The 22,814-nt window shown below is 40.9% G+C and overlaps 1 protein-coding gene across 1 annotated transcript; it reads right to left on the bottom strand.

Annotated features, from left to right (window-relative positions):
• Positions 1-21,318: 21,318 nt before the first annotated feature.
• On the bottom strand, positions 21,319-22,668 carry LOC143143257 (uncharacterized). The gene is made up of 3 exons (XM_076304321.1): positions 22,373-22,668; positions 21,914-22,118; positions 21,319-21,597 (listed from the first exon to the last, which is right to left on the bottom strand). Exons 1-3 carry the CDS (start codon positions 22,666-22,668, stop codon positions 21,319-21,321), a joined length of 780 nt encoding a protein of 259 aa, XP_076160436.1.
• Between the last annotated feature and the right edge of the window lie 146 nt (positions 22,669-22,814).

The following is a 22,814-nucleotide window of genomic DNA, read 5'->3' as shown; positions in this document are numbered from 1 at the left end:
GGCTCACTCGTGCTCGCTCGTCGCTCTTAGCGTATCTCGTTCACTTTCCTCGTCGAATGGTTCGCACGTGGCTGGATCTTAGCTCGAAATACGAAAGATCGATTCCAAGAACACGTTCGCTACCGTCCCCCCTTAAAACGTTCCGACGGTAGACGTTTCAACAAAGGGGTCTGTATACTGTACCGATTATAACAATGGAAAATTATCACATATGTATGTCTACAAATACTTTGTTGCCAAGTTGCAACGTTTAGAGATCTAATAAAACGTTTGAAGTGGTTTTCAGCAAGGGTACAGCGGTTATTGTGCAAGTAGCGTGGAATTTATCAACGAAAAATATGGACAAATTGCCTGTAGCTATTTTTATTCGATAAATTCATAAATTTTGCAGGTAAATCGTTTGTCGATTTATGTGTTACATCTACTTTGAACGAATGCATTATTTCCACTGATACTCGTTTGCATGTATTGAGTGACGCAACGTTTTGTGAAATATCGACGAAAAATTACCACAAGTATTCTAATTATGAATTACATTTTACGAACAACAATAGAACGACGATGGTGGTCGATTTGGAGTATACGTATGTTGATCGTGTCAACGTTCGAGCGAAGACGTATCCGGTGCCAATGTTGATGTTTGTTTCCGTATTAACGTTTGAAAATGTATTTCACGAGAACGTCGTGATTAGCGTGTGGGTTGATCGCAAATACCAGTGACATTCGATTATTTTTGTAACTAAGAGATTAGGTAATTGTTAAAAATTCCAAAATATCGATTTTGTTCTTCTTTAATAGTTAAACATTATAATTATTTACTTATCACCAAAGATTTCTATTTGCTTGTAAATTATTAAATACCAATAGTAATTGTCGTCGTACAAGAGATTACGTATTTTGTATGCATTCATGTAAATATTATAGTACTATTTATTTTGTTTTGCAACATTGTTTTAGCGTTTTGTTCACAATATTATATCCCATGTAATTGTTCCAGATCGATCATTAAAACATTGTCTGAAAATGACTTTTTACGATCGAATTTCTGTCTGTTACAAAATAAATGTCACATTATAGTTTAGTTAATTCGAAAATGATAATTCAGTTGTTACGATATTTAAGATTCTACGTGGCGTTCTGTTTGATCATCTTCGCCAAACTTTACGAGATGCTTACGGGTGTCCACTGCTTCTTAGATAATTAAATAACATTTGTAAAGTAAACGGTTAATAATATGATATATTTATAGAGTAGAATTGCAGCAGATGTATAGTTCAGTTGATAATTACCGACGTAATTGCATGTAAAGTAAAGATTCATTAACGACTTTTAAGTAATTAAGAAGATATCGTTTAATCGATTTACATTAACTGAGGACTGCATTTCGACGTATCTGAATGGCGGCCAAAAAAAGATCGAACATAAATTTCTGCAATTGGTACTTTTAATTAGTGATTATTTACAGTAGCATCCAGCTTTGCGTAAAACGTAAGATTACGTAATTCGATTCCGTAATGAAGAAGTTTATTAAGAAAATTATCAATAACGATAAAATTAAAGAACCTTGAAATTTAAATAAAATATCTATTACCAACTGACACATCCTACGCGAATGACGCGCAACTTTAACAAAGTGTCATCGTTTCACCTTGACGCAACTGGATATAAATTGTAGATAAAAACCGAAAAATTTCGGATAAGAGTTCACCGATCTTGTTGCTTGGCTGCTCCGAAGGTTTGATTTTCTAAATGATTTAAGATCCCAATTCCTCGGGGTTCATTCAAACATGACCCCCATAACAGTCGAAGATTTATGACAAACCGAGGCCCCTAATTAGAATCACACCAAGGTGTCCTAATTACAGGGTAGGTACAGCGTTTTCGAGCCTTCCCAGGGCCGTGCCTTTGGCGCAAAATGATGCGAGTCCTGCCAATTTCTGCCTTTTTTCAGTAACAGTTCATTAATTGTAAGAAAAGTAGACAACCGTGGGCGTTAGCCACTTTGGAATTTACATCTGATTAACTCGCGCCATATCTGACACTCGGTTGTGACCGCAAATGAACCATTTAGCTGCTCCCTTTGTTTCTTCTTCTTCTTCTTTTTTTTTCTCCCCATTAAAAGAAAAAGCAGCTCAGAAGAAACAACTTCTGCGAGACGCCTCCTCTTCAACAACACGATATACAAAAATCTATAATAAATTACAGTTTCTTAAGAAACGATACAATATAACAAGTACAATTGCACTTATAAAATAATGGAAAACAATCTAGGAGAAGGTCGCAATACAATAAAGTAAATTTCTTAAATAACCGAGCCATCGTAGATTAGAACGTTTGCAACAACCTGTCGAGTCATTTCGGGAAAATTAAGTATTGCTTAATTCTTAAAACACGTTTTTTTGCAAATAAAACTTGACAATTCTTTCAAGAACAAAATGTCTCGGAGATAAGAGGATTAACCAAATACGAGCAACCTTACGCTTCGAGCTACAAAAGCAGTTTAAAAAAAACGGTTTATTTCTCCCCGGAACGATCATCTTCGTATTTCGTACGTACATCGAAGCACGAATGATTTTCTGCGATATTACAATGTTTTATAGAGGCAATAGACATTCATTAATTTCTACAGCTAACGGTTAACATCGATGATTACAGTACCAGAAAGCTACGCAGAGATGATGGCACTACCGTTTCGCCATTATTGCGATGAATCCGACATCCAGTGTTTGCGCGAAATGCTTTCAAACAACGTCGGAGTAATCGTCCGGAAAATAGGAGCAAAAAATCGAGCGAAACGTTTTCCGATTTCTGTAAACGCGCATAAAGTTGTTTGTTCGTAAACACGTGACATTTGCAGAACAAACACGCGTCACAAAATGATAACCAGTTTAGCTGCTGATAATGAGCAGTATCCAGCCGCAAAATTTCGTAATCGTAAAATTTGTATTTACCAAGCAGCTCGCCCACGTGTACGCATATACTATCACCTTTTCTGAAATCTACAATATTATTTCAATGGGAACCGACAAACGAACAATGCCAGTCTACAGTCTATTGCGAAATAGTTTTAGCAGCGTTGTTGGTCTTCGATCAATAGTTTAATTGAAAAATTGAGATTTTATCGATATATCCCCACGTGTAAGTATCAGTAAAGAGGAATCTCTGTTTCAATTACCATTAAACAAAATTCAATCGCTTACACGCTTAAAGATATATTCCAACATGATTTGGCCTACTTTGTAGAACTTTTTACTATTGGCTCAAAGAATCTTTTGCGCACACAGTGTACAGTTACTCTTGGAACTTTCCAAATGGCCACAGCGTAATTAACAAACTTTAATAGCCCGTTGACCGACCAATAAAATTCAAAGATTCACCGAGTGCTGCGCGGTTAATTCACGATCGTTTTTCAATGGCGCTTATAACGAAGAAAAACGTACAAACGTTCTCGCTACCAGACTTTTGCGGAAGATCGTTAAACGGGGATGCCAGCTTGGAGACAGCGTTGCCAATGCAGGAAGAATCGTTTCGTATCCTCAGATTCTTGTGCAATGTGGAGGAATTAACCGTAAAACGTAGCAACGATAGCAAAATACACACGAGGAAATGGCACACTTATGTATCTCGATGAAACAGGAAACTCGCTAAGATACCATTTATCGTATTATGTACCTACGTGGATACCTATGATCCGATAGGTTTTCGTACCTTGAAGAGAATTACTATACTACGTTAGAGATTACTATACTTCGTATCTTCCATCTTTAATAAGAGTTACGTAACTAAAAAATATTAAACAAGTTCACCAAAGACAATCGCTTGTACTTGTACCACGTTATCGATTCTAAATACTAAACTTTATACCACGTTTTTACTTAATATTACATTTTAAAAGAACGCACACTAGTGCGACAACGAAATGATCTTTTGAGATCGATGTTATCGGTTTTGAAAATTAAAATACGTTTAAGACGTATCCATTCGTTTCGTAATTTGCAAACCTATCTGTTTGTGGGCAAATAAAATTAGAAACGATTTTGTCAATGGCAACTGTTCCAATCAGGTGATTCGCCAGTTCCACGTGCAGACTTCAAAGAGAATCGATGCATACATTTTTTTTAGATACGCCAACATCCCATTGATTTATTGAATGGTTGAACGACATGTACATACGTATTTGCTAAATACAGTGCAAACATACACAGTACTTCGTGCTTCTCGGCGCCGTAGGCTTGTAAGTATTTCTGTCTGCGTCGTTTATTTATAATTACCATCGACTTAACGTACCGCGCGCGTGTAATAGTGTTAATTATTTATTTGCGCGCAAAGTCGACCCTTAAGCCGTACTCGTAGTAAGGATTACAAACGTGGCTCTGCAATAAGTTGCAGACTCACGTATCCTCGCAACAAGAAAGTTCAAGAAGAATTGTTAAGACGACGAGACAGTTAACCTTTTCACTGCTGCATCTAGGATACGCTAAGTTGCCACGTAGAACCTGCGTTATCCTGTTTCTCGAAACTCTTCATCGCAGCAATAAAACACCAAGTGCAGAATTCATCTTCTATATAATTGAAATAATTTCTCGTACAAATTTAGAATCCGTATATTTTGCTGCAACGTTTAAAATACATTTTCCTTTTCTTTAGTATTCTTTTTAGTGAAAAATTCGTTAAAATATCTTCAATCGTTCAAAAATTATTAATTTATTTCGATTTTCATTGGAAGACACTTTTGCTCCTCTTTCTCCGCTCCCTATAGACTTTGGGGTAAATTTATAACGGGAATGAACAACGACTACACAGAGTTACGAGCGTACAAAATTTGAACAAAATCCATCGAGGGAGAGGGTAGGGGAGATTTCTTCGTTTTTGAGTAAGCCCCTTCACTGCAATTACGTCTGTACACAAATAAATGTCGCTAGTTAAAACGTAGAATAATGGCTTAATAATCGTTGGCGAGGACCAACTCCATCAGATAGTGTGTTTCACACGAGCAGCTATAGGTACAGCGAAACGTACAACTAAATACACGCGTTTACGTATCGAATGCACAATCACACGCTCACGACTTACACTTGCATTAACATCACCATGTGATAACTGCCTGGAGGATAGTTTGCAAGCATGACGAAGCTCCACAGGAGCTGGAAAATCGTTAGTCGACTATTCTTAACTCAGCGGTTCTCGTAGAGGAGGTAAATATGTTTTCTCGGAAGGTTCACCATGTCAGGAAAACATCCATTGAGACCTTGCCACGAAATTGGGCATTGGGCGAAGGAAAATGTTATAAAGCATCGAATAAAAAATGATTGAACTGTACGAGTTAACAATTATCCTTAACAATATGGAGTACAAAGGTCAAGGTTGTACAAGGTTGTGCAACAATTGCACGTGTGCCTTGTTCTACGATGAGATTGCGTAAATATTTTTCTATTTTTTCACTGCTTGTGCGAAATTCGTACGCGGACGAAAATTTTGCTCGCTACTACCTTGCCAATATTGGGAAATCGCAACGAACGGAAAGATAAAGAAGCAAAGTTTCCGCTCATTGAGCTCTCTCTTTCTCTCTCACGTCTTATAAACGATCATCGGCGGATGAACGAAGTGAAATGTGACTTGCAAAGTTTTTGCGACGAAATCGATCCAGACGAAGCATGCGAATAAATGCGTATGATTCACGCAACCGATAGGAAACCCTAACCGGCTGGGGATGAAAAAAATTGCATAGGAAAAGGTTGAATGATTTAATAAGACGTAATTTCCTGTTACCTTACTTTTTTCGAACGTATAACGACGCACCTGCAGAGTTCTATGGCGGCACTGTGTGAAATTGTTACGTTAAACGTCTCGAAGCGTAAGAAAATTGTTCACCGTTCCTTTCCCTATGCGTTAACAGAACATTTTCCAAAAATTCAACTATCATGGCACGTGTAAGCGTTTCGATCATTTTAAATTTATCATTTTCATTACACGTTTATTTTCGTAAACTTTAAATTATCTCGCTCAATCGCAACTTCTGCGTTTCGTGTTCATTGTTCTTTATCGTCTTTCACAATCGCTTCAAAAACCGTTGATACCGATCGAGATGTCGCGTTTTATTAATATCGGGAGTAGATAAATTGTACCGAATATTGTCAAACGATTATTATTCGAATTCGAACGTAGGATCGATCGCGGTAATTTAAATCCCGGTTACTTTCTAGGGGTTATTCCCCTCGTAAACAATCCAGAATGGAGCAGGTGCCTCGCCTCGTGGTGCGAGGAAGACATCTCATCGGCAAAAAGCCATCGCTGGTAGCCGATGCATGCAAATCCTTTGCATAGGTTTATTTCACCGATCTATATTTATTTATTCACGAACCATACTACGTAAATAGAGGGTGTTTGTTGCAAAGAAACCGATACTATTCCTAGTAGATGGAGACAATGAAAACATCCGATGGTAAATTTCATTTCTTCGAATAAAAGATCCAGGTTTTTATGGTTTGTCCACGACAAGAAGGCAAACGAGTGTTTACATCCCGAGTATAGTTTACGGTATTACAGTTCCCCTATCATCGCGCACATATCGCTATTAACCTGGAGATCTTCCACCAGAGAAATTTCAACACTCGTTTGCCTTCTTGTCGTGGACGTCCGACGATAAATTTCATTTCTTCGAATAATAGATCCAGGTTTTTATGGCTTGTCCACGACAAGAGGGCAAACGAGTGTTCAAATTTCTCTGGTGGAAGATCTCCAGGTCAATAGCGATATGCGCGTAACGATAGGGGAACTGTAATATCGTAAACTATAGTGGGTATGTAAATACTCGTTTGCCTTCTCGTGATGAGCGAACAATACCTTGACTCGTTCGTTCTCAAAAATTGGTCGTTTTCCCTTTCTGAAAATAATTCCGTAAAATACGCGTCATTAGCAAAAGCATGTGGAAGGAAGAGTGTCAAATGTTGAAACAAATGTACATTAACAGAACCAAATTCGGTTAAACACTGATACACGGTTTCTGTACCGTTCCATCCGTTTCTTCCACAAAATCGGTCACTTGTGCATTTCGAGGATCGATAATTCCGCGAGATCACTAATTTCGCCACAGATACGTGCGTGTCACGCGACAAACAGCAAACTGACTTTTAATTTCGAGCAATCCAGCCTGATGCGTGGTTGTCGCGTAGCACCGATCTGGTCACGTTTGTCGATTAATCCTTGTTTCCTTTTTGTCGCGTTGATCGATCGGTCGGATTTGTCGCTGTACGTGGATCGGTTGGGAATCGGCCCGAGAGATCCGTTCTCGAAGGGGGCAATCTCGCGAAACGAGAACGTTTCACAGTTGTCCCGTGTCGGTTGGTCGCTACCCGCTGTTCGAAACACCGTAGCTTCGTTGACGATTCGCGTCTGGCCACTGTACAGCGTTCGAATTGGAAACACCTCCGGGGGAAAGTCGTCTGTGAACGTTTGAACTTTGATTTCACTTATCTCTCGTCACTTTTTCCGGTACCACGGGGGGAAACGGTTAAGTGAATAATGAACGCGTCTTTTTGATGATTAATAGTCCCCGCGGAGAGCCTATTCGCGTTTCGTTTTATTCGACTCAGCTCCCTCCCTCCCACCCCGCAGTAGGAGATATTGCTTGTTTATTATGATAAATATCTTTCTCGGAGATTGCACCGCGTCGGTTAAATTTCACCGGCGCGCGACGCGAAAAACGACGATGGCCGCGTTTAGATAATTATCTTCGTCGGCGCGGGGACTCGCGTTCCAACGATACGAAGAAAGCGCGCAGAACGTATATCCCCCCCACCCCCCTATGTTCGCCACGTTTCTCCCCTCCTCGCTCGACGTTTCGTGTACGATTCACCGAAACTCCTAATTCGCTGCGAACGCATTTGCCGCGTTTTCATTTCCGTGAAATCTCGTTCCGTCGCGGGAGACCCGTGTGTTACATTTAGCCAGGAAAGCGGACGGCCGGCAGAGTCACTGCCGACGGAATTCTCTACGGCGAATCGTAACGTAATTACGAATTAGGGACGATTGGACTCGCCGTTTCGAACGAAAACACTGCGGTAATCGCCCCGCGGCATCGTCTTCCGCGCGATTGTTCCGAGAAGGGTGGCGAGGAGAAAGAAACCCACTACGGTGGCATTAATCGGGGAATCATAGGACCAAGTATCTACGTTATCCTGGTCGTCGGATAACGGGCGAGCAGGTGCATCGGGCAACATCGCCACCTAGGAAGTGGCCGACGGGAGCACCGACACTTGCCGCGTCATCTCTCGACTACTTGTTGCAGAAAGTCGGGAGAGACTTCGGGGGAAGGCGCGCTGCTTTCTTCGATTTATGGATCGCCCGTGATTTCCACGACGGCGTCGCGAAACAGCGAATCACGCGGTTTTTTCCCCGAATTAACGCCAATAACGTCGCCCCGTTGCTTGGAAACGTTGCGGCCGTTCCACCGGGTGACCACGATCGCAGAACAATCGGTTTCGACATTGTACTCGAGTGTTCTACTTGACTGGAGGCACCGTCACCGGATGCGTCAACCGGTGTCGACCAATCCGCGAATAAAGGGATTTTCAAAAGGACGAGTGTCGAGAATAATCTCGCTTGTCCTCGAATCGCTACGGTATTCGCGAATTATTTCGGACGCTACGACAGAGTACTTATACCTTTCGTGACGTTAAATGTTGTAATTGATTTACTTTATTGGGACTTTTGTAGAAACTACTTCGTTCGTAGATTACGAATTATTTGTAGATTATATATTTTTACTCCACGTGATTAAGATACTTCAACAGGTCAGAATGGTATATCAACGTATTCGTTTGCAAACATAGTAATATCGTTTCTCTTGAAACTGTCGCCAGTTTGGTAAAATCGTGATCCATTGAAATGGACTTTGATTGTTCTTTGACCGAATTGAACGATAAGAACGTATTTTCGATATTACCGCGTAAAATCGGCCACTGTTCGATTCGGAAATAGTCGATAATTTTAAACATCAAAATTCATCGGGGCTGATGCGATCAATTCCCTCGACAAACGTAACCGATCCGCGAAACGCTTTGCGAGGAGTTATTGCTTTGCTGTGGTGAACATTGCTAATACAAATTGATTGAACTGCAGCGCTTCCTGTAACAAATGGGGAGATTTATCGATATTTCATTAATGCTCCCAGCGCTTTTAAACGCGTGATTGGGTTGATGTTTTGCGATGGAGGTCTGATTGGCCATGATGTTGATAAATGCCAAGATCTCCGAGGAAACTTCTCGAACCTGTAATTATTAACTGAGCGCAGTTAATATAGTGCTCCTCAGTGATTGACCGATAAGACTTTTCACTGTGTTTAGTCCTATAAATTGCGATCAGTGTAAAGCGTTAATTTCAATGAAACCTTCAAGTTCGAGTAAAAAGTTTCGACGAGCCATTTTAGTCGATTGAGTAATTACATAGGCGTATAAATTTATTACAGAGATATAAACCGAATATGCTCGACGAAAAAGGAAATTACACGATATATTAATACACGTGCAATTAAATATAGGTGAAGCAACACACGTGTATTTAAATATACGTAAATGGGCACGTAATGTACAATATATGAGTACACGTGTTTTTCTTTAATACACAATGAAAACGATAATCTCTAATTTGTATCCAAAATACATTTGTTGGCAGTATTTGGTACGTTCGGTTCTAATATCGACCAATCGACCGGTACGTTTTCCAATCGGCCAGAAATTAATTTAATCTGCAATCGTTTTGTATTAATTTAACATCACGCTCGCATAAGTGTGCCAAACGTACGCGCGTAGATAACTGGTTCGTAATGTAGGGAGTGCGTTTGGCTCGAGGGTTAATTTCAAGTTCGTACAAGTAGCATAATTACAGGCAAGGTGCGCCCAGCGACGTGCGAAGATGGTAGACAGATTAATTAGACCGATTGCTCTTCTTCGATAAGTGAGAACGATTCCGTGCCGTTCGTTGTTATCTCGACATCGAGTGTCTTATCATTAAGAATAAAGTTTCACACGAGAAGAACAAGCTCTCTCATTGACACACTATTTTTATCGCTTTTGTACGTTCCTTGTACAACGCTGAAACGTGTTTTATTCGTTTTTCATAGTCTCCGCGAAGCGATAGATTCGATTTAAATTGGTCAATCGAATTTAGACAAACTTAATCAATTGCTTTCGTTTCTCCCCATTACGAATAACAAAGTCAGGTCGTGAATGATCGCCTCGCGTGATCGTGTTACCGAAAATTGAACGACGATGAACTGTGACAGCGTTCGCTTGGGGTGAGTCGAGCCAATTTATAAGTCGTTAGACCGGGATGAGTATCAAATTGAAATCGACCTTAAACAATTATTTTCGCACACTTTCAACCATCGAACAACCGCGCGTTATCGCGATTATGTACAATATAACGTTAGTGTATAGTATTAGTTACTATATAGTCGGTACAAGTATAATATATACAAATCGATGTCGAACACGTTCGTTTCGAAATAGTCTCCAATTGTACGTGGAACAGAATTTTAATCGAAGCGGTAAGACTCAATTTAGAAAGAAAGAGGACAATTATAATGACACGTTGTTAGGAAGCTATTTACGCAAGCTGACACGTCACGGTCTGGGGGAGAACGGGCCGTTTTGGCGGGAGATTTCGTAGATTGGTTTCTAGGGTGCGCAGCCGTTTCGAGCGTAACCGTCGAAATACATCGGGCTCATTAGAATTCACGCGCATAGTGAGATACTTCCATCGGTAGCGCCCGTGGTCTCCATGGGTCGTTACCCACGAGTACACAACGGTCGTGCGATAGTTGTAAATCAAAACGCGAGGAATTCAATCACCCGTCTCTCGTCCCGAGCCTACGCACGCTTGCGCCTGTAGAAGTAATTCTTTAATTCCAAGCCGTAATATAAAAACAAAAAAAAAATGATAGAAATTACGTTTGTCGCCTAGCGAATGACTCGTCGTTCCTCGACTCCGAGCGTCGAGTGCAGATGGCGCGCGGAGACTCGCTCGACTCGATTCCAAGAAACGGTGGAGATCGCGGGCAACTAACGAATCCGTTCGACACGCAACTAACGAGTTCTTATGGAATTTTCGTAGCGGCGCGCGGGAGCTGAGCACACGAGCGCCGTAGCAACTTTCCCGGGCATTCCTAATCTCAACATTCAACATTGAACGTTGATGGTTCTGGTCCGATACTTGCTCCAGCACTCGTACGCCGGCTCTCGTTGGCCTCCGTGAAAGAGCTCTTACTCTCTTAGTGTATATCTAAAGAAGGCAGCACCGTTACGTGTAATCGACGCTCATCTATTTGTAATCACGCCTGTATTCTAATAGGCAGACACTTTTCTAGAATCATTGCGCAGCTTCGCTGATTTCCCATTAATCTCCATTTCCTAATCAGTCTTATTGTCGTTGGACGTGTCTACCGTTAGAAAGTTTTAAAAATGTATTTGTCTAAGCCTTTCCGTTTAATTTCTCTGCCACCGTTTCACCAGTTTATCGATTCAATTATCAGACCCTCGATTAGTTCTTTTTTTTCTAACTTTCTCAATGTTAACGTTGAACAGTTAACACTGACAAAAGTTACAGTGCAAAACATTTTTGAATCAACGAAAAAATATTTGCGAAAAAGTATCTCGTTCGTAGACCGGTGAAGTATTAAAAGTCCGGTAACTTCAAAATTGAATCGATGTTTGCGTTCAAATTCAAATCGAACCGTCGATTGGAGAATATCGAGACACGTTTCATTTTTCGAGCGAAAAATGAATTTTCGATAAAAAAAATAAACAATATATCGTATTTCCGATCGAAGCTCGTTTGCTCGGTGCAAGGACGACGTCGCGTACAAAATACTATCGTGGGTGTAAAGAATGTAAATCACACGGTCCGCAACGATACCTCGATAGCGACGAAGATGCGGAAGAGAGAACAAGTACAGGGAAAGAGACAGGGGACGATACTTACGATAATCGTATGGTCATCATCGTCCCGTTACCAGCAATAAATTCTAAACGAAGAACAACGAATACGTAATTTCATCGAGTCACGATGCCTCTTGGGTTAAGTTTCTGCCGTTCGACGTAACTTTGATGAAAAATGGCCAACAAAGATACGATGAATCGATTTTCCCGAGAATCGATCGTTTTCCTTTTATGCAAACATCGATCTCTCAAATACAGATTATCGTGCGCTCTATTTTCACCCGAATCGATCTTGTCGGTCAGGAATCGGAAAAAGAATCGATCCGTCTTCGATTGTACCGGGACTCTCGGCGTATCTTAGATAAATACGGAAATCTAACCTATAGATTTCGAAGTAAATACGCGAAGAAACATCTCGGAAGAACTCTCACTGTGGTCATCGGCAATTGCAAGAAAGTTTACTCTCGCGTCATTTTTGCTAGCGGAATTTGACACGATCCCCATCGGGGAGAAAACCCGGATCGGATGGAAGGGATCGATACCTGTTCGTGAGGATATCGCAACGCCTCTGCTCGGTACGCTTCCCGGCGAACGCTCCGCTCGCGGGACTGCAGTTATTTTAATCGCGCGGGAGAAAGAGAAAGGGAGGGAACCGTCGAAGATGTTCCCTGGTCGCGTGCCGTCGTGCTCCGCTGGGCCCGACGATCTTCTCGCACATGACACACCGGAATAGGACATTACGACATTGTGCGTGACATTACACGGCCGACGTCCCGACGCCCCGACGTGCCGGTCGTCGTATCGCGTCCCGTTCGCCGGTAACGCGCCACGCGACCGGCACGTGGCCCTGCAATTGCAACGGCTTGGCCCCCCCTCGGTCACGCCTCGGTGATTCCCCGCCTCTCGTATTCGTGCACGGCAATTTCTAAACTGCACGCACCTCCGGGACGACAGTATCCACCCTCTGCTACCCCGTGCCGATCACTGGACGGGGAAATACCACGACTATCCGTTGTTATTTAAAACAATTTAATTGTCCCTGGTACTCGATTCCTGTCGACGTGACGTTACAGAGGAACGAGGTGTATCGGTTACCGAATGAAATACGCGGAACGTTCCGTTCAATGCTCAATTCCATCCTCCTTTCTTGTTCTTCTCTTCGTTTTGACGCCCGTTAACCAATCGAAAGGATCGAATACACGAATTAAGTGAAGCGGTGAAACGACGATCAGCGAAACAACTATACGTTGTTATTTAAAAGAATTTAACTATCCCTGGTACTCGATTCCTGTCGATGTGACGTTGCAGGGGAACGAGGTTACGAATGAAAAGGGTATCGGTTACCGAATGAAATATGGGAAACGTTCTGTTCGATGTTTAATTCCATTCTCCCTTCTTGTTCTTCTCTTCGTTTTGACGCCCGTTAACCAATCGAAAGGATCGAATACACGAATTAGGTGAAGCGACGAATGCACAATGTTTCGTACGCGTTTCATCTAATCAACTTAACGATAGAGTTTTCGTACGATCGGTCGTATCACGGACTGGTACTCGTTCGCCCGTTGTAGCTCCTCGCCGATCGACAGATAAGACAGCGGTAGTCATAGCGCGTGGTTGTACACGGTACTTCACTTAGGCGAACCAGCCCGGTAGATTTTCGGGTGATTGTCGTTTTATGACGGGTGGCGATGCCGACGATGTACGTAGCTGTAAAATTAGGTACCTGACGAATCGGGAGTCACGTTGCGAAAAACTCGTAGGCGGGGGTTGCCGGTCACCGTTGTAACTCACCGATAATGCGACTTTCGTAGCAATCGTCGGATAAACGAGAACAAGGGTGATGACCGGAGGGGGAGCTGGGGAAAAAAAAAAGCGAAGGAAACGACGTCCGTGCCATAAATTCTCGTCGACCGGCTCGCTAATGGACGTTTCCTGTCGAACCTCGAGAAATCGTCGCGAGCCTAGCCGCGAATATTCTCTCGACGACATTGTGCGATGTGCCGCTTGACAAAGCGAGGATAAAGAGCCGCATCGGTACTTCTCGGTGTACGGTACTTGGCTTCGGGTACACGCGACTTAACCCCGACGAGATAACGCGTTTGTTCCGCGATTCTTCGAACAGCCTCAGAACGCGGATCGTCGGTGGAAAGTTGTCTCGTCCCAGAACTCGTCGTTCAGCGACTATAACGCTAAAACTACCAAACGGGTCAATTTTACTTGTTTCGAACTTCTTTTAAAAATTACTCGATCATCGACAGTGTCTTCGTCCGCAATATATACGCGGACAATTATCCAAACAGACAACTAACGATACTTGAGAACGTATTACAGGTTCTAGCATTTTTCGACAGTCCATATGGAAAAGCAATCGTTGAAAGCGATCACGTCACAAGCGATAAACATCCTCTGTCGGACAATCGATCGTTCGGACGATCAAAGTTTACATAATCGATGTTTTACCGTAGTTCGTCTCGGAAGGCTTGTGTCGTTGAAAAATAAGAGAAGAAGGAGAGAAGTACCAATATTAAGAATCGTGAAATGTTTGAGGTGAAATTCGTTTCGGAATGTTCGTTGAACAGCTTTCGTTGGCCGCCGAAAATAATCGAAAGCTTTGGATCCACGTTCGGCTCTGTCGGTGATCGGTCGATCCTCTCGGTTCGTCAGAGTCGAAAGGGCATATCCGTTCTGGCCGCGATCGTAAATTAACTATACCGATGACGTGTTGGAAGATGGTTCCACGTGGACGAGGGGTTCGTGCCACATGGCACGAGTCTACGGGGCGGAGAATAAATGCGGTATCCCTGACGTAGTGATAGGTTGGGTGGTGCCATCGAGAAGTCAGTGTCATCTGTTGCATCGGTTACATCCTGACCGACAAAGCGTGACCGTGGCCGGTGGTCGGCTACTATAAACGAGGTGCAGGGGAGTAATCGTTTCCTAATTGCTCGGCGGAACGCTATCGCTGTAAATCGATGGCGAAAAATTGTTTCGTCGCGTGCGACCTTGTCGTCGCGAAACTTTTTCTATCCGGTCGTTTCGTGAGTTTCTAGGTATCACCGTTAATTGACCTGGACTCGATTTGACTTCGACCGGTGACAAGGAGTCACCGTTAATCGATACGGAGACAATTTTTTTCATTCTTATTTCAATATTTTAACGGTTTAAACATTGTATTCATTAACGATAATAAACAAGAGTTACATTATCGAAAGAATTACTTGGAAGAACTCCCAGAAAGAACGAAGCGCGAAACAAGTTGCACACCGTTCGACCGCCATTGTTGTTCGATCTGTCCGAAACACTTGTCGCGCGAAGTTTATTCGTATTCCATCCGTGATACCAGGACAATCGCCTACTAAGTACAGTCTACGCGAATGCACTTACAGTTTTCGAAGTACCCGTCGCGATCATCTGTTCGCCATATTTTGGACAAGGCGCGTGCCGTGTCGATAATACAACGTTACGAATTCAGTGACAAGCGGTGAGCAATTGAAGCAGCGAAGGAATCGGTATCCAGGCAATAATTTATGCGAACAATGAGACACGTGGTCCGACAGACGAAGAAAATTGAACGGTACACCGACGGATTTGACGATACCTGTTTCAATTTGGCGGTACATCTATTTGGAGGTAATGCGCACTTTCTTTTATAATAAATTAAACTATACGAGATCGAGTGTAGTCGGCACGCGAATGCGGTGCCCGAAATCGCAAGTTTCTTATTTCGTTGCAACTGACACGTTGCGCCGAAGAAGTATGATTATGCGAAGGGGCGAGCAATGGTCGACGGGGAAAGCGTGAAAGGGAAGGTAGAAGCGGGAACGTGATAGAAAAAAGGGTAGAAGTCGGATTGAAAGAGACGATCCTTTGCGTTTTACTAAAATGCGGTTTGCCGTAACTCTTTCTAAAATGCAACCGGCAACGTTTCCCTACAGCCGGGTCTACCATATCCCGTAATTTCGGCGACTTCCTTTTCTTTTCTGGCGTCGCCGCGTTCGTTGCTCGCAACGCGCTATGCACGCGCGGTCGTTCGAATGCATGCACCGACATAATACAGCATCATAATACAGCTTGGATATCACGAATTCTTGAAACGATCACGCTAATCGAGCCGCAATTTCGACGGATGATAATAGGTGTAGAAAGCTCAAAGAAAGAAGAACACCGAAATTCTTGTCGTCACGCGTACCGAAAAATAACAACGTTCAGCGAAATTGAATGCGCCGAAATGAAAATATCTTTTTACACCGGGATACGTAACGTCTGTTATTAACGTAGCTAATATCAGATTGGTCCATCGGTTCGTGCGAACTTTTTTTCTCATTCAGTACCAATTTCACTTTTACTTCGAGACGAATGTTTTTGTTCTTCAGCTTCGATGTCGTTCGCGCGATAATTCGTCCAATTTGCTATTCTTTGCAATTTTTGTTTAAAAATTTTTAGTTCTCAAATTCGATCTCAATCTTTTCATGTGCGAATGCTATTTTAATCAGTCGTTGCTTATATTTGAATCAGTTATGCTAGTTTAATTTGTAATTACAATAATTAAAATAGAATCGTTAACAAGGTTAAAACCTTTTTGTAAAATATTTTGTACGTTTTCCGTTCATTCGATCATTTTCAAACTGTGAGTACATTCTACGAGGAAAATAGAATGCGAAGTCATCACGTTTTATCTCCTTTGAAGCGTTGCGAGTTAAATAGTTTGCGTAACAAATCCCCTCCCTCCAGGTCGGTTAATAAGTGTTTTAATCACGGGAAGGGGTTAACGAGTTTTGCGGTCGAACCGAAGAGCGGTGGCAAAATCTTTCGACACGGAGTCAGGTGGCTGGAATCGTAATTCCGTTGAGGGTGCTGCCTTTGACACCATAAGGGTAGCGAGGTGTCACAAAATTTTCGATGTTCACCCTCGTGGCCTGGAACGAATTGTCCTTCTTTTAGAACTCGGTCCTCGGACCCGCGCGCGGCTACGCCTCATTATCGAACAGCAAGTTGCAGTAATGAGGATGTAATTTTTGTTGAAGAATTATTGGTCGTATACAAGTTCAACCCTGAAACCGCCCTTTCGTCGCAGCTTTCACGTTCAGCGGAATTGCGTTCTAATTTTTGAAGGTTGTACCAGAGGTACGCACACCTTTGATCGATATTATTTTGAAAATCATTTTGACATTGTGAAAAAAAATGTGCAAGTTCTCCGTTTTCGGTGAACGAATAACTTTGATCGTTAACTTATTGTATTTTCTTTTAATAACAAAAGTGTTGTTTCTCTATCAGTTATCCATAGTACGCGTACATTCGTTACGAAACGAACTGATAATAATTACGTTCACGTGTTTCGATGCACGCTGTAATCAGTTGGTCGAAAACTTAAATTAGTAAAAAACGTACCAAGAAATAAGCAAATCTGCAAAGGTCACGGTACTCAACCTTGAAACGAACCGGCACGGCGTGCAAGATCACAAGCGGCGCGAATTTTACCTGAAACGGATATTGGGTACAAGTTCGAAAACTCGACCATTTCTGGTCACGCCCAGTGTCGGGGCCTGTACTCGGTCAAATCTGTCTCACGAATTCTCCATTTGCTCCGCTGGTTTGTAAGGAAGCATTTTGTCTTTTCCACAAATGTTACGATTATACTCTGTCACACTTTCTTCATCGCGCTAACTCGATTACACGGGACATTCGTGCCTTCGTCTGACTAATACCGAATCGAATTCCGACGAAATCTTCATTGGCAGAAAAAGGAGAAGACTGGTGCTCGTTCATTTTTATGTTACACGTAAGAGTAAAATTTTTGTTCTGGAATTTTCGGTCGAGGTTTCAGTTAACACAATAAGTATTTAATCGTGGGCAAGTACTAAAACATTATCGTTGTAAACTAAATTATTTATCAAATTCTGAATGCAATCGTACATATAATCTTACATACGATCACGATTATAAACACACTTAATTATGAGTCCGGACACTTTCTTACACGGTTTCAGTTAACACAATAAGTATTTAATCGTCAGCAAGTACTAAAACATTATCGTTCTAAACTAAATTATTTATCCTATTCCGAATGCAATCGTACATATAAGCTTACATACGATCACGATTATAAACACGTTTAATTATGAGTCCGGACACTTTCTTACACGAAAGTCACTGTACGTTTTCACTAAGAGATTACCAGTTACTCTACTTTCGGGAAAAGAAACCCGTAAGAATGTATACAATCACCCAATATATCGAGGCCAGGGATCGTCCGGTCTCGTTTAACGTTTATCCGGAATATCGGCCGCGGTGCACGTCCGTTCGTTTAATTAATGATCGCTAATTATCGGACATCTGGGATTGAATGGAATCCTTATTTACGGCAGAAAGGTGGATCTTTCCTTCGTTTGATGAAAGAGAGAAACAAGAAAATCATGCGAAACCGCTAACGAGCTCTATTGTGTGGCACGTGCCGCTGTCCGCCCACGCTTCTCGAAACGGACATTTTTCCAGCGATCTTGCCAATTTGGCGAACAGAAAAGGGTTACCGATCACTGTCACCCCCGTTCCTCCATTTTGGGCGTCGTCCACGGTTTGTTTCGGTCCAAGTGTTTGATGTTTAGAAACTTTTACAAACATCTTACTGCACACTATCTTTGAAGCGTTTACCAGCTGCGCGCTTCAGAGAAAAACTCGGCACCGTCTGTCGTCAATTTTGCAACTCGCGTCGCGTCGAAAGAGGCAATCGAGATTTTCGAGTACTGCGTTCGAGTTTTCCGAAGCATTCTTCTAAATTCGTAATATCCACTTGTTCGTAACGACGCACAATGGATGACTGGTACATAGATCCTTTTAGCATGAATTATTACGAACATTTTTGCTGATTAATTATTAATAAATATATTCGAATATCCAAATATTAGTAACAGTATTAGTAGTAGTAATGATAGTTTGTCTTCGTCGTTCAGCAATATTTTATTTTTATTGTAATTGCTCGAACTTATTTCAAAATCTTACGAAAATGTGTGAGGTATTTTTTAATATTTAAATGGAATTGGTTTTTAAAGATATATTAAAGACATTATATTTAATCTTAGGTATATTTTTTACGTGTACCAATTCTTTTGAATATCAGCCTAATCATATTGCATCTTTATTATAATCGGGAGTGATAATTTAACGGATCTGATGTAGACAATACTTTATTTACAATATGTTACAAAGTTACATCGACATCAATCTTTTGAGGCTTTTCGACGTCTTAATCGTGTCGCTAACAAGAAAATTGCATAACTTTGTTTCGAGTATTAAACATTTTTAATTTTGCACCTCTTGTGATTTTCATTTAAGGCTAATTAATACGTTTGAATTTTAATAGCAGTTTTCAATAACCGTTCTTTGGCATCGTGTCGTATTCTATCGATGGACGGCGGAAAAAATCCTGTTTCAAGCTTCATGGGCTTCTGTAAAAAATTCCTGACTAGCTACAGTATAAATAAACCTTAAAGTGAGTTGAAATTTCCTACAATAAATAACTTGGCAAGATGTCGTGTCTCAATTAAAAAAAACACTGTCGAATAGTAAACGTACAATTACATTCCGAAACTTAACGCAAAGCTCCTAGTGGTTATAAAAATAACATGTTCTCAAAAATTACAATGACAATGGCACTAAACACTTTACATTACGCGTGTCGCTCGTTACGCCTCTTATAACTTATCCAGATAAAAAACTAATTAAATATACATTAAATAAATTTTCTTACGTACTATGGAAATTAACGGTAACACGCAATATCGCGATATCAATAAATAGTGTATAATACTTCACGCTTATTTAACAATAATTCGACTTATCGACTTACGTCTAATATTATCGAGAGATTCATTAATCTTTGGATGGTTAGCCGTGTTTCTTTGATCCTATGCAATTTACAATTATAAATAATAAAAATTACTAAACTTACACACGAATCGGTTTCTATTGCCAATACACATGCACATGTAACACAAACTCGCAGAAAATTAAATAAACGTAACTGTCGCCTAGTGAACGAAAGAATATACGTTTTAGTATCTACACAATCGCAATCGGTAATACGAGACTAACTACGACAAATTGTTATCGACCATTTTAGTATAAACCATACTTACGTAGTTTAAAATGTTGTGCGTGTTATCCATTACTTTTATTCTCTTAAATCGATTTCTAATAATATCGTTAAAACTAAAAAAACATTTTTATGTACAGGGTATAAATAAACTGTAGATAGCAATTGCATTCGATGAAATTCGTTAGAATAAATGGAAAATTCTTAATAATAGTACTCTTAGAAATTAATAGTTGTAGACATATTCAATTGTTTAATTTGCATGTCAATAGTTTTATGTATAATATATGACTATACATATCTTATGGATCGTTTTAGTTTACATCTTAAATACTACGACCCATAAGATACAAATAATAAATCCGAATATTTGCGAAACTGTTGGCTTTCAGACTTTTATTTATTAAGACTATTCCCTACCTTCCAATGAGATTTATCAATCTTTAAAATTTGTACCTTCAGTATATTTACACCCTATATAACATTTCAAAGACGGTTCGAACTTACTCTATTATCTATCCTATTTTTTCCGATTCTATAGTTGTCTACTTTGTGGTTCTAAATTACATTACACTTATCACAAGTTCTTTAAAATAACACATGTGCAAATATTAGTGGTAGATGTATCATAGATACGAAACATTTTTTCATAGTCTCTTCAGGATTCACAATTTATGTCTTAATACAGGAGAATAGCGACCACGATAAAAACAGTTATATCAATAATTTAATAAAATGTTCAAACTCTTTTTAACCACAAATAAAATTTGTCAAAATTATGTTGCGTAAGGGTTGGAGTTTATAAGACTAATTAGTGCTAAATCTCGACTCTTTCTTCCACTGTGTACATAATTACTAGGCCGTGGCTTTTGTCCATTTTTATCAAATGAAACGTTAATATTGTTGTATTAATTTGCAAAGTATTAACATACACCACAATTGTATAAAACCTATAGTCTAGTTATCAGTATATACAACATTTAGCCGTAACAGCAAAGTTGTTACCGATCACATATTCAATTCTATTTTTATTCGATATTGTGCTTACAGTCTAACGATATGTAAAGATTAAACAGACACGAATGAATGACTCCGATACAAAATCACAATTGATTTCTTTTTCAAAATGGAAAAATGGTAATCAGAAAATACGACATAGTTAAATAAATGAACATTTCTGCAATGTTGTATCAAAATCCGCATCCGCAATGAAAAAATTTACGTAAAATGGCCTCGTACTCGAAACGATACATTTTTTTTCCTACCGTTGCTGTTTTTTTACTCCCAATATCGTCATTGCCATTTTCCATCGTGTCTTTGAAGAAGATCGCACAACGCGGCGATGTAAGTCTGCGCCATTTGCAGAGTTTCGAACTTACTGAGTTTGTGATCAGCACCAAGGCTGGGCACAACTTCCCGCAATTTGTCAAAGGCGTCGTTCAAGCCATTCATGCGACGCCTCTCGCGCGCGTTCGCCGCGAGACGGCGACGCTTCAGAACGCTCGGTGACGGTGGTATATCCCTCGATCGTCGTCTTCCCCTTCGAGGGCTGCTCGTGGGCGATAACTGTTTCTGAAAACCATTCGGGAAGCAAACTTAACCCTTTAAACACTTTAATCTTTTTCTACCCGCCGACACCTACTCGATTAATTGACAAAATAGCAGAAAAAGGTTTAAAACGATTGACGACTCCACAGGTACGACCTCTTCTCGTAAGTACGTTCCCGATGGTGTTATTTTTAGTTTCAAGTTACTTCGAACATAAATTAACAAGAAGATCGGTTGCAACGCGTCAACGTCAACTTGTATCGAAAAAATTCGTCGAAATTTCATTCATTCGCGCCGAATTTCGAACCAACGAACGAATCTTTTCGATTAAGTAACTCACCTGGACGGACGTAACGGGTTCCCAGCAATTTCTTCGCGGCTCTGCGATCATCTGTGCCGATTCGTTGCTCTCGAGGGTGTGAAATTTTTGCTCCTGAGGCGGAGTCTCGTAGCAATAAGTGGGTGGATGATACTCCACGGAATTCTCCTCGTGCAGCATCGATCTTGGAGAAGCGGTGTGACTTATTACGTGTTGTGGTTCGTATCTGTTGAAATGGAACGAGGTTACGCGTCACGTTTCTATGAAAATTCTTTTTAAACAACTACTGTCCAAGATTCCAAGCAACGTGAAATTCAATCACATTTACGGCGGTGACTCGGTGCATAGAAAATAGCAACACGGTTACATCGCACAGAGTACGAACGGACAAAGCGATTGTCAGCGATCGGATCGCAAGGTGCAGCGGAGAAACGAGCGTACGAAAATCACGCGACTTGTATCGATAAATGCAAGATTTACCTCTGCGGTGTTACAGGCGTGAGAACACCAAAAGAGCTTCTTTCGTAGGAATCCGGCGTTCTTGAATATTTAGTAACTACCTCGTGGCCGTAATTGACCGCCTCGGCTTCTTTTCGCGGGGTATGCTCACCTTTGTGCCCGTAACTCTCCCCGAACGGAATTTTCATAGAATCGTAATTTGGAGAGTTGTACGGAGATGGGTACAAAGAATCGAATGTCCTCGCTGTACTCGGATAAGTGGTCGTTATCATTTCAGAGGAAACCGGGTAATCGTGGTGATTCGTCAAAAGAGCCATCGTTCGATCACTTGGACTTTTCACGAGGGTCGCGTTTCATCGAATTGAAATATCTCTGTTTTTCTTTTACAAATTTTCGTCACACCGTTGCTCGAAAACGATTATGAATTTTATCGCGAAAGGGGGAATGGGACACTTCTGAAAAT

Source organism: Ptiloglossa arizonensis, chromosome 2 (assembly GCF_051014685.1).
Source record: "Ptiloglossa arizonensis isolate GNS036 chromosome 2, iyPtiAriz1_principal, whole genome shotgun sequence".
Taxonomy (NCBI): Eukaryota; Metazoa; Arthropoda; class Insecta; order Hymenoptera; family Colletidae; genus Ptiloglossa; species Ptiloglossa arizonensis.
The sequence above is the reverse complement of the archived record's forward strand: the minus strand, read 5'-3'. Positions and strand labels throughout refer to the sequence as shown.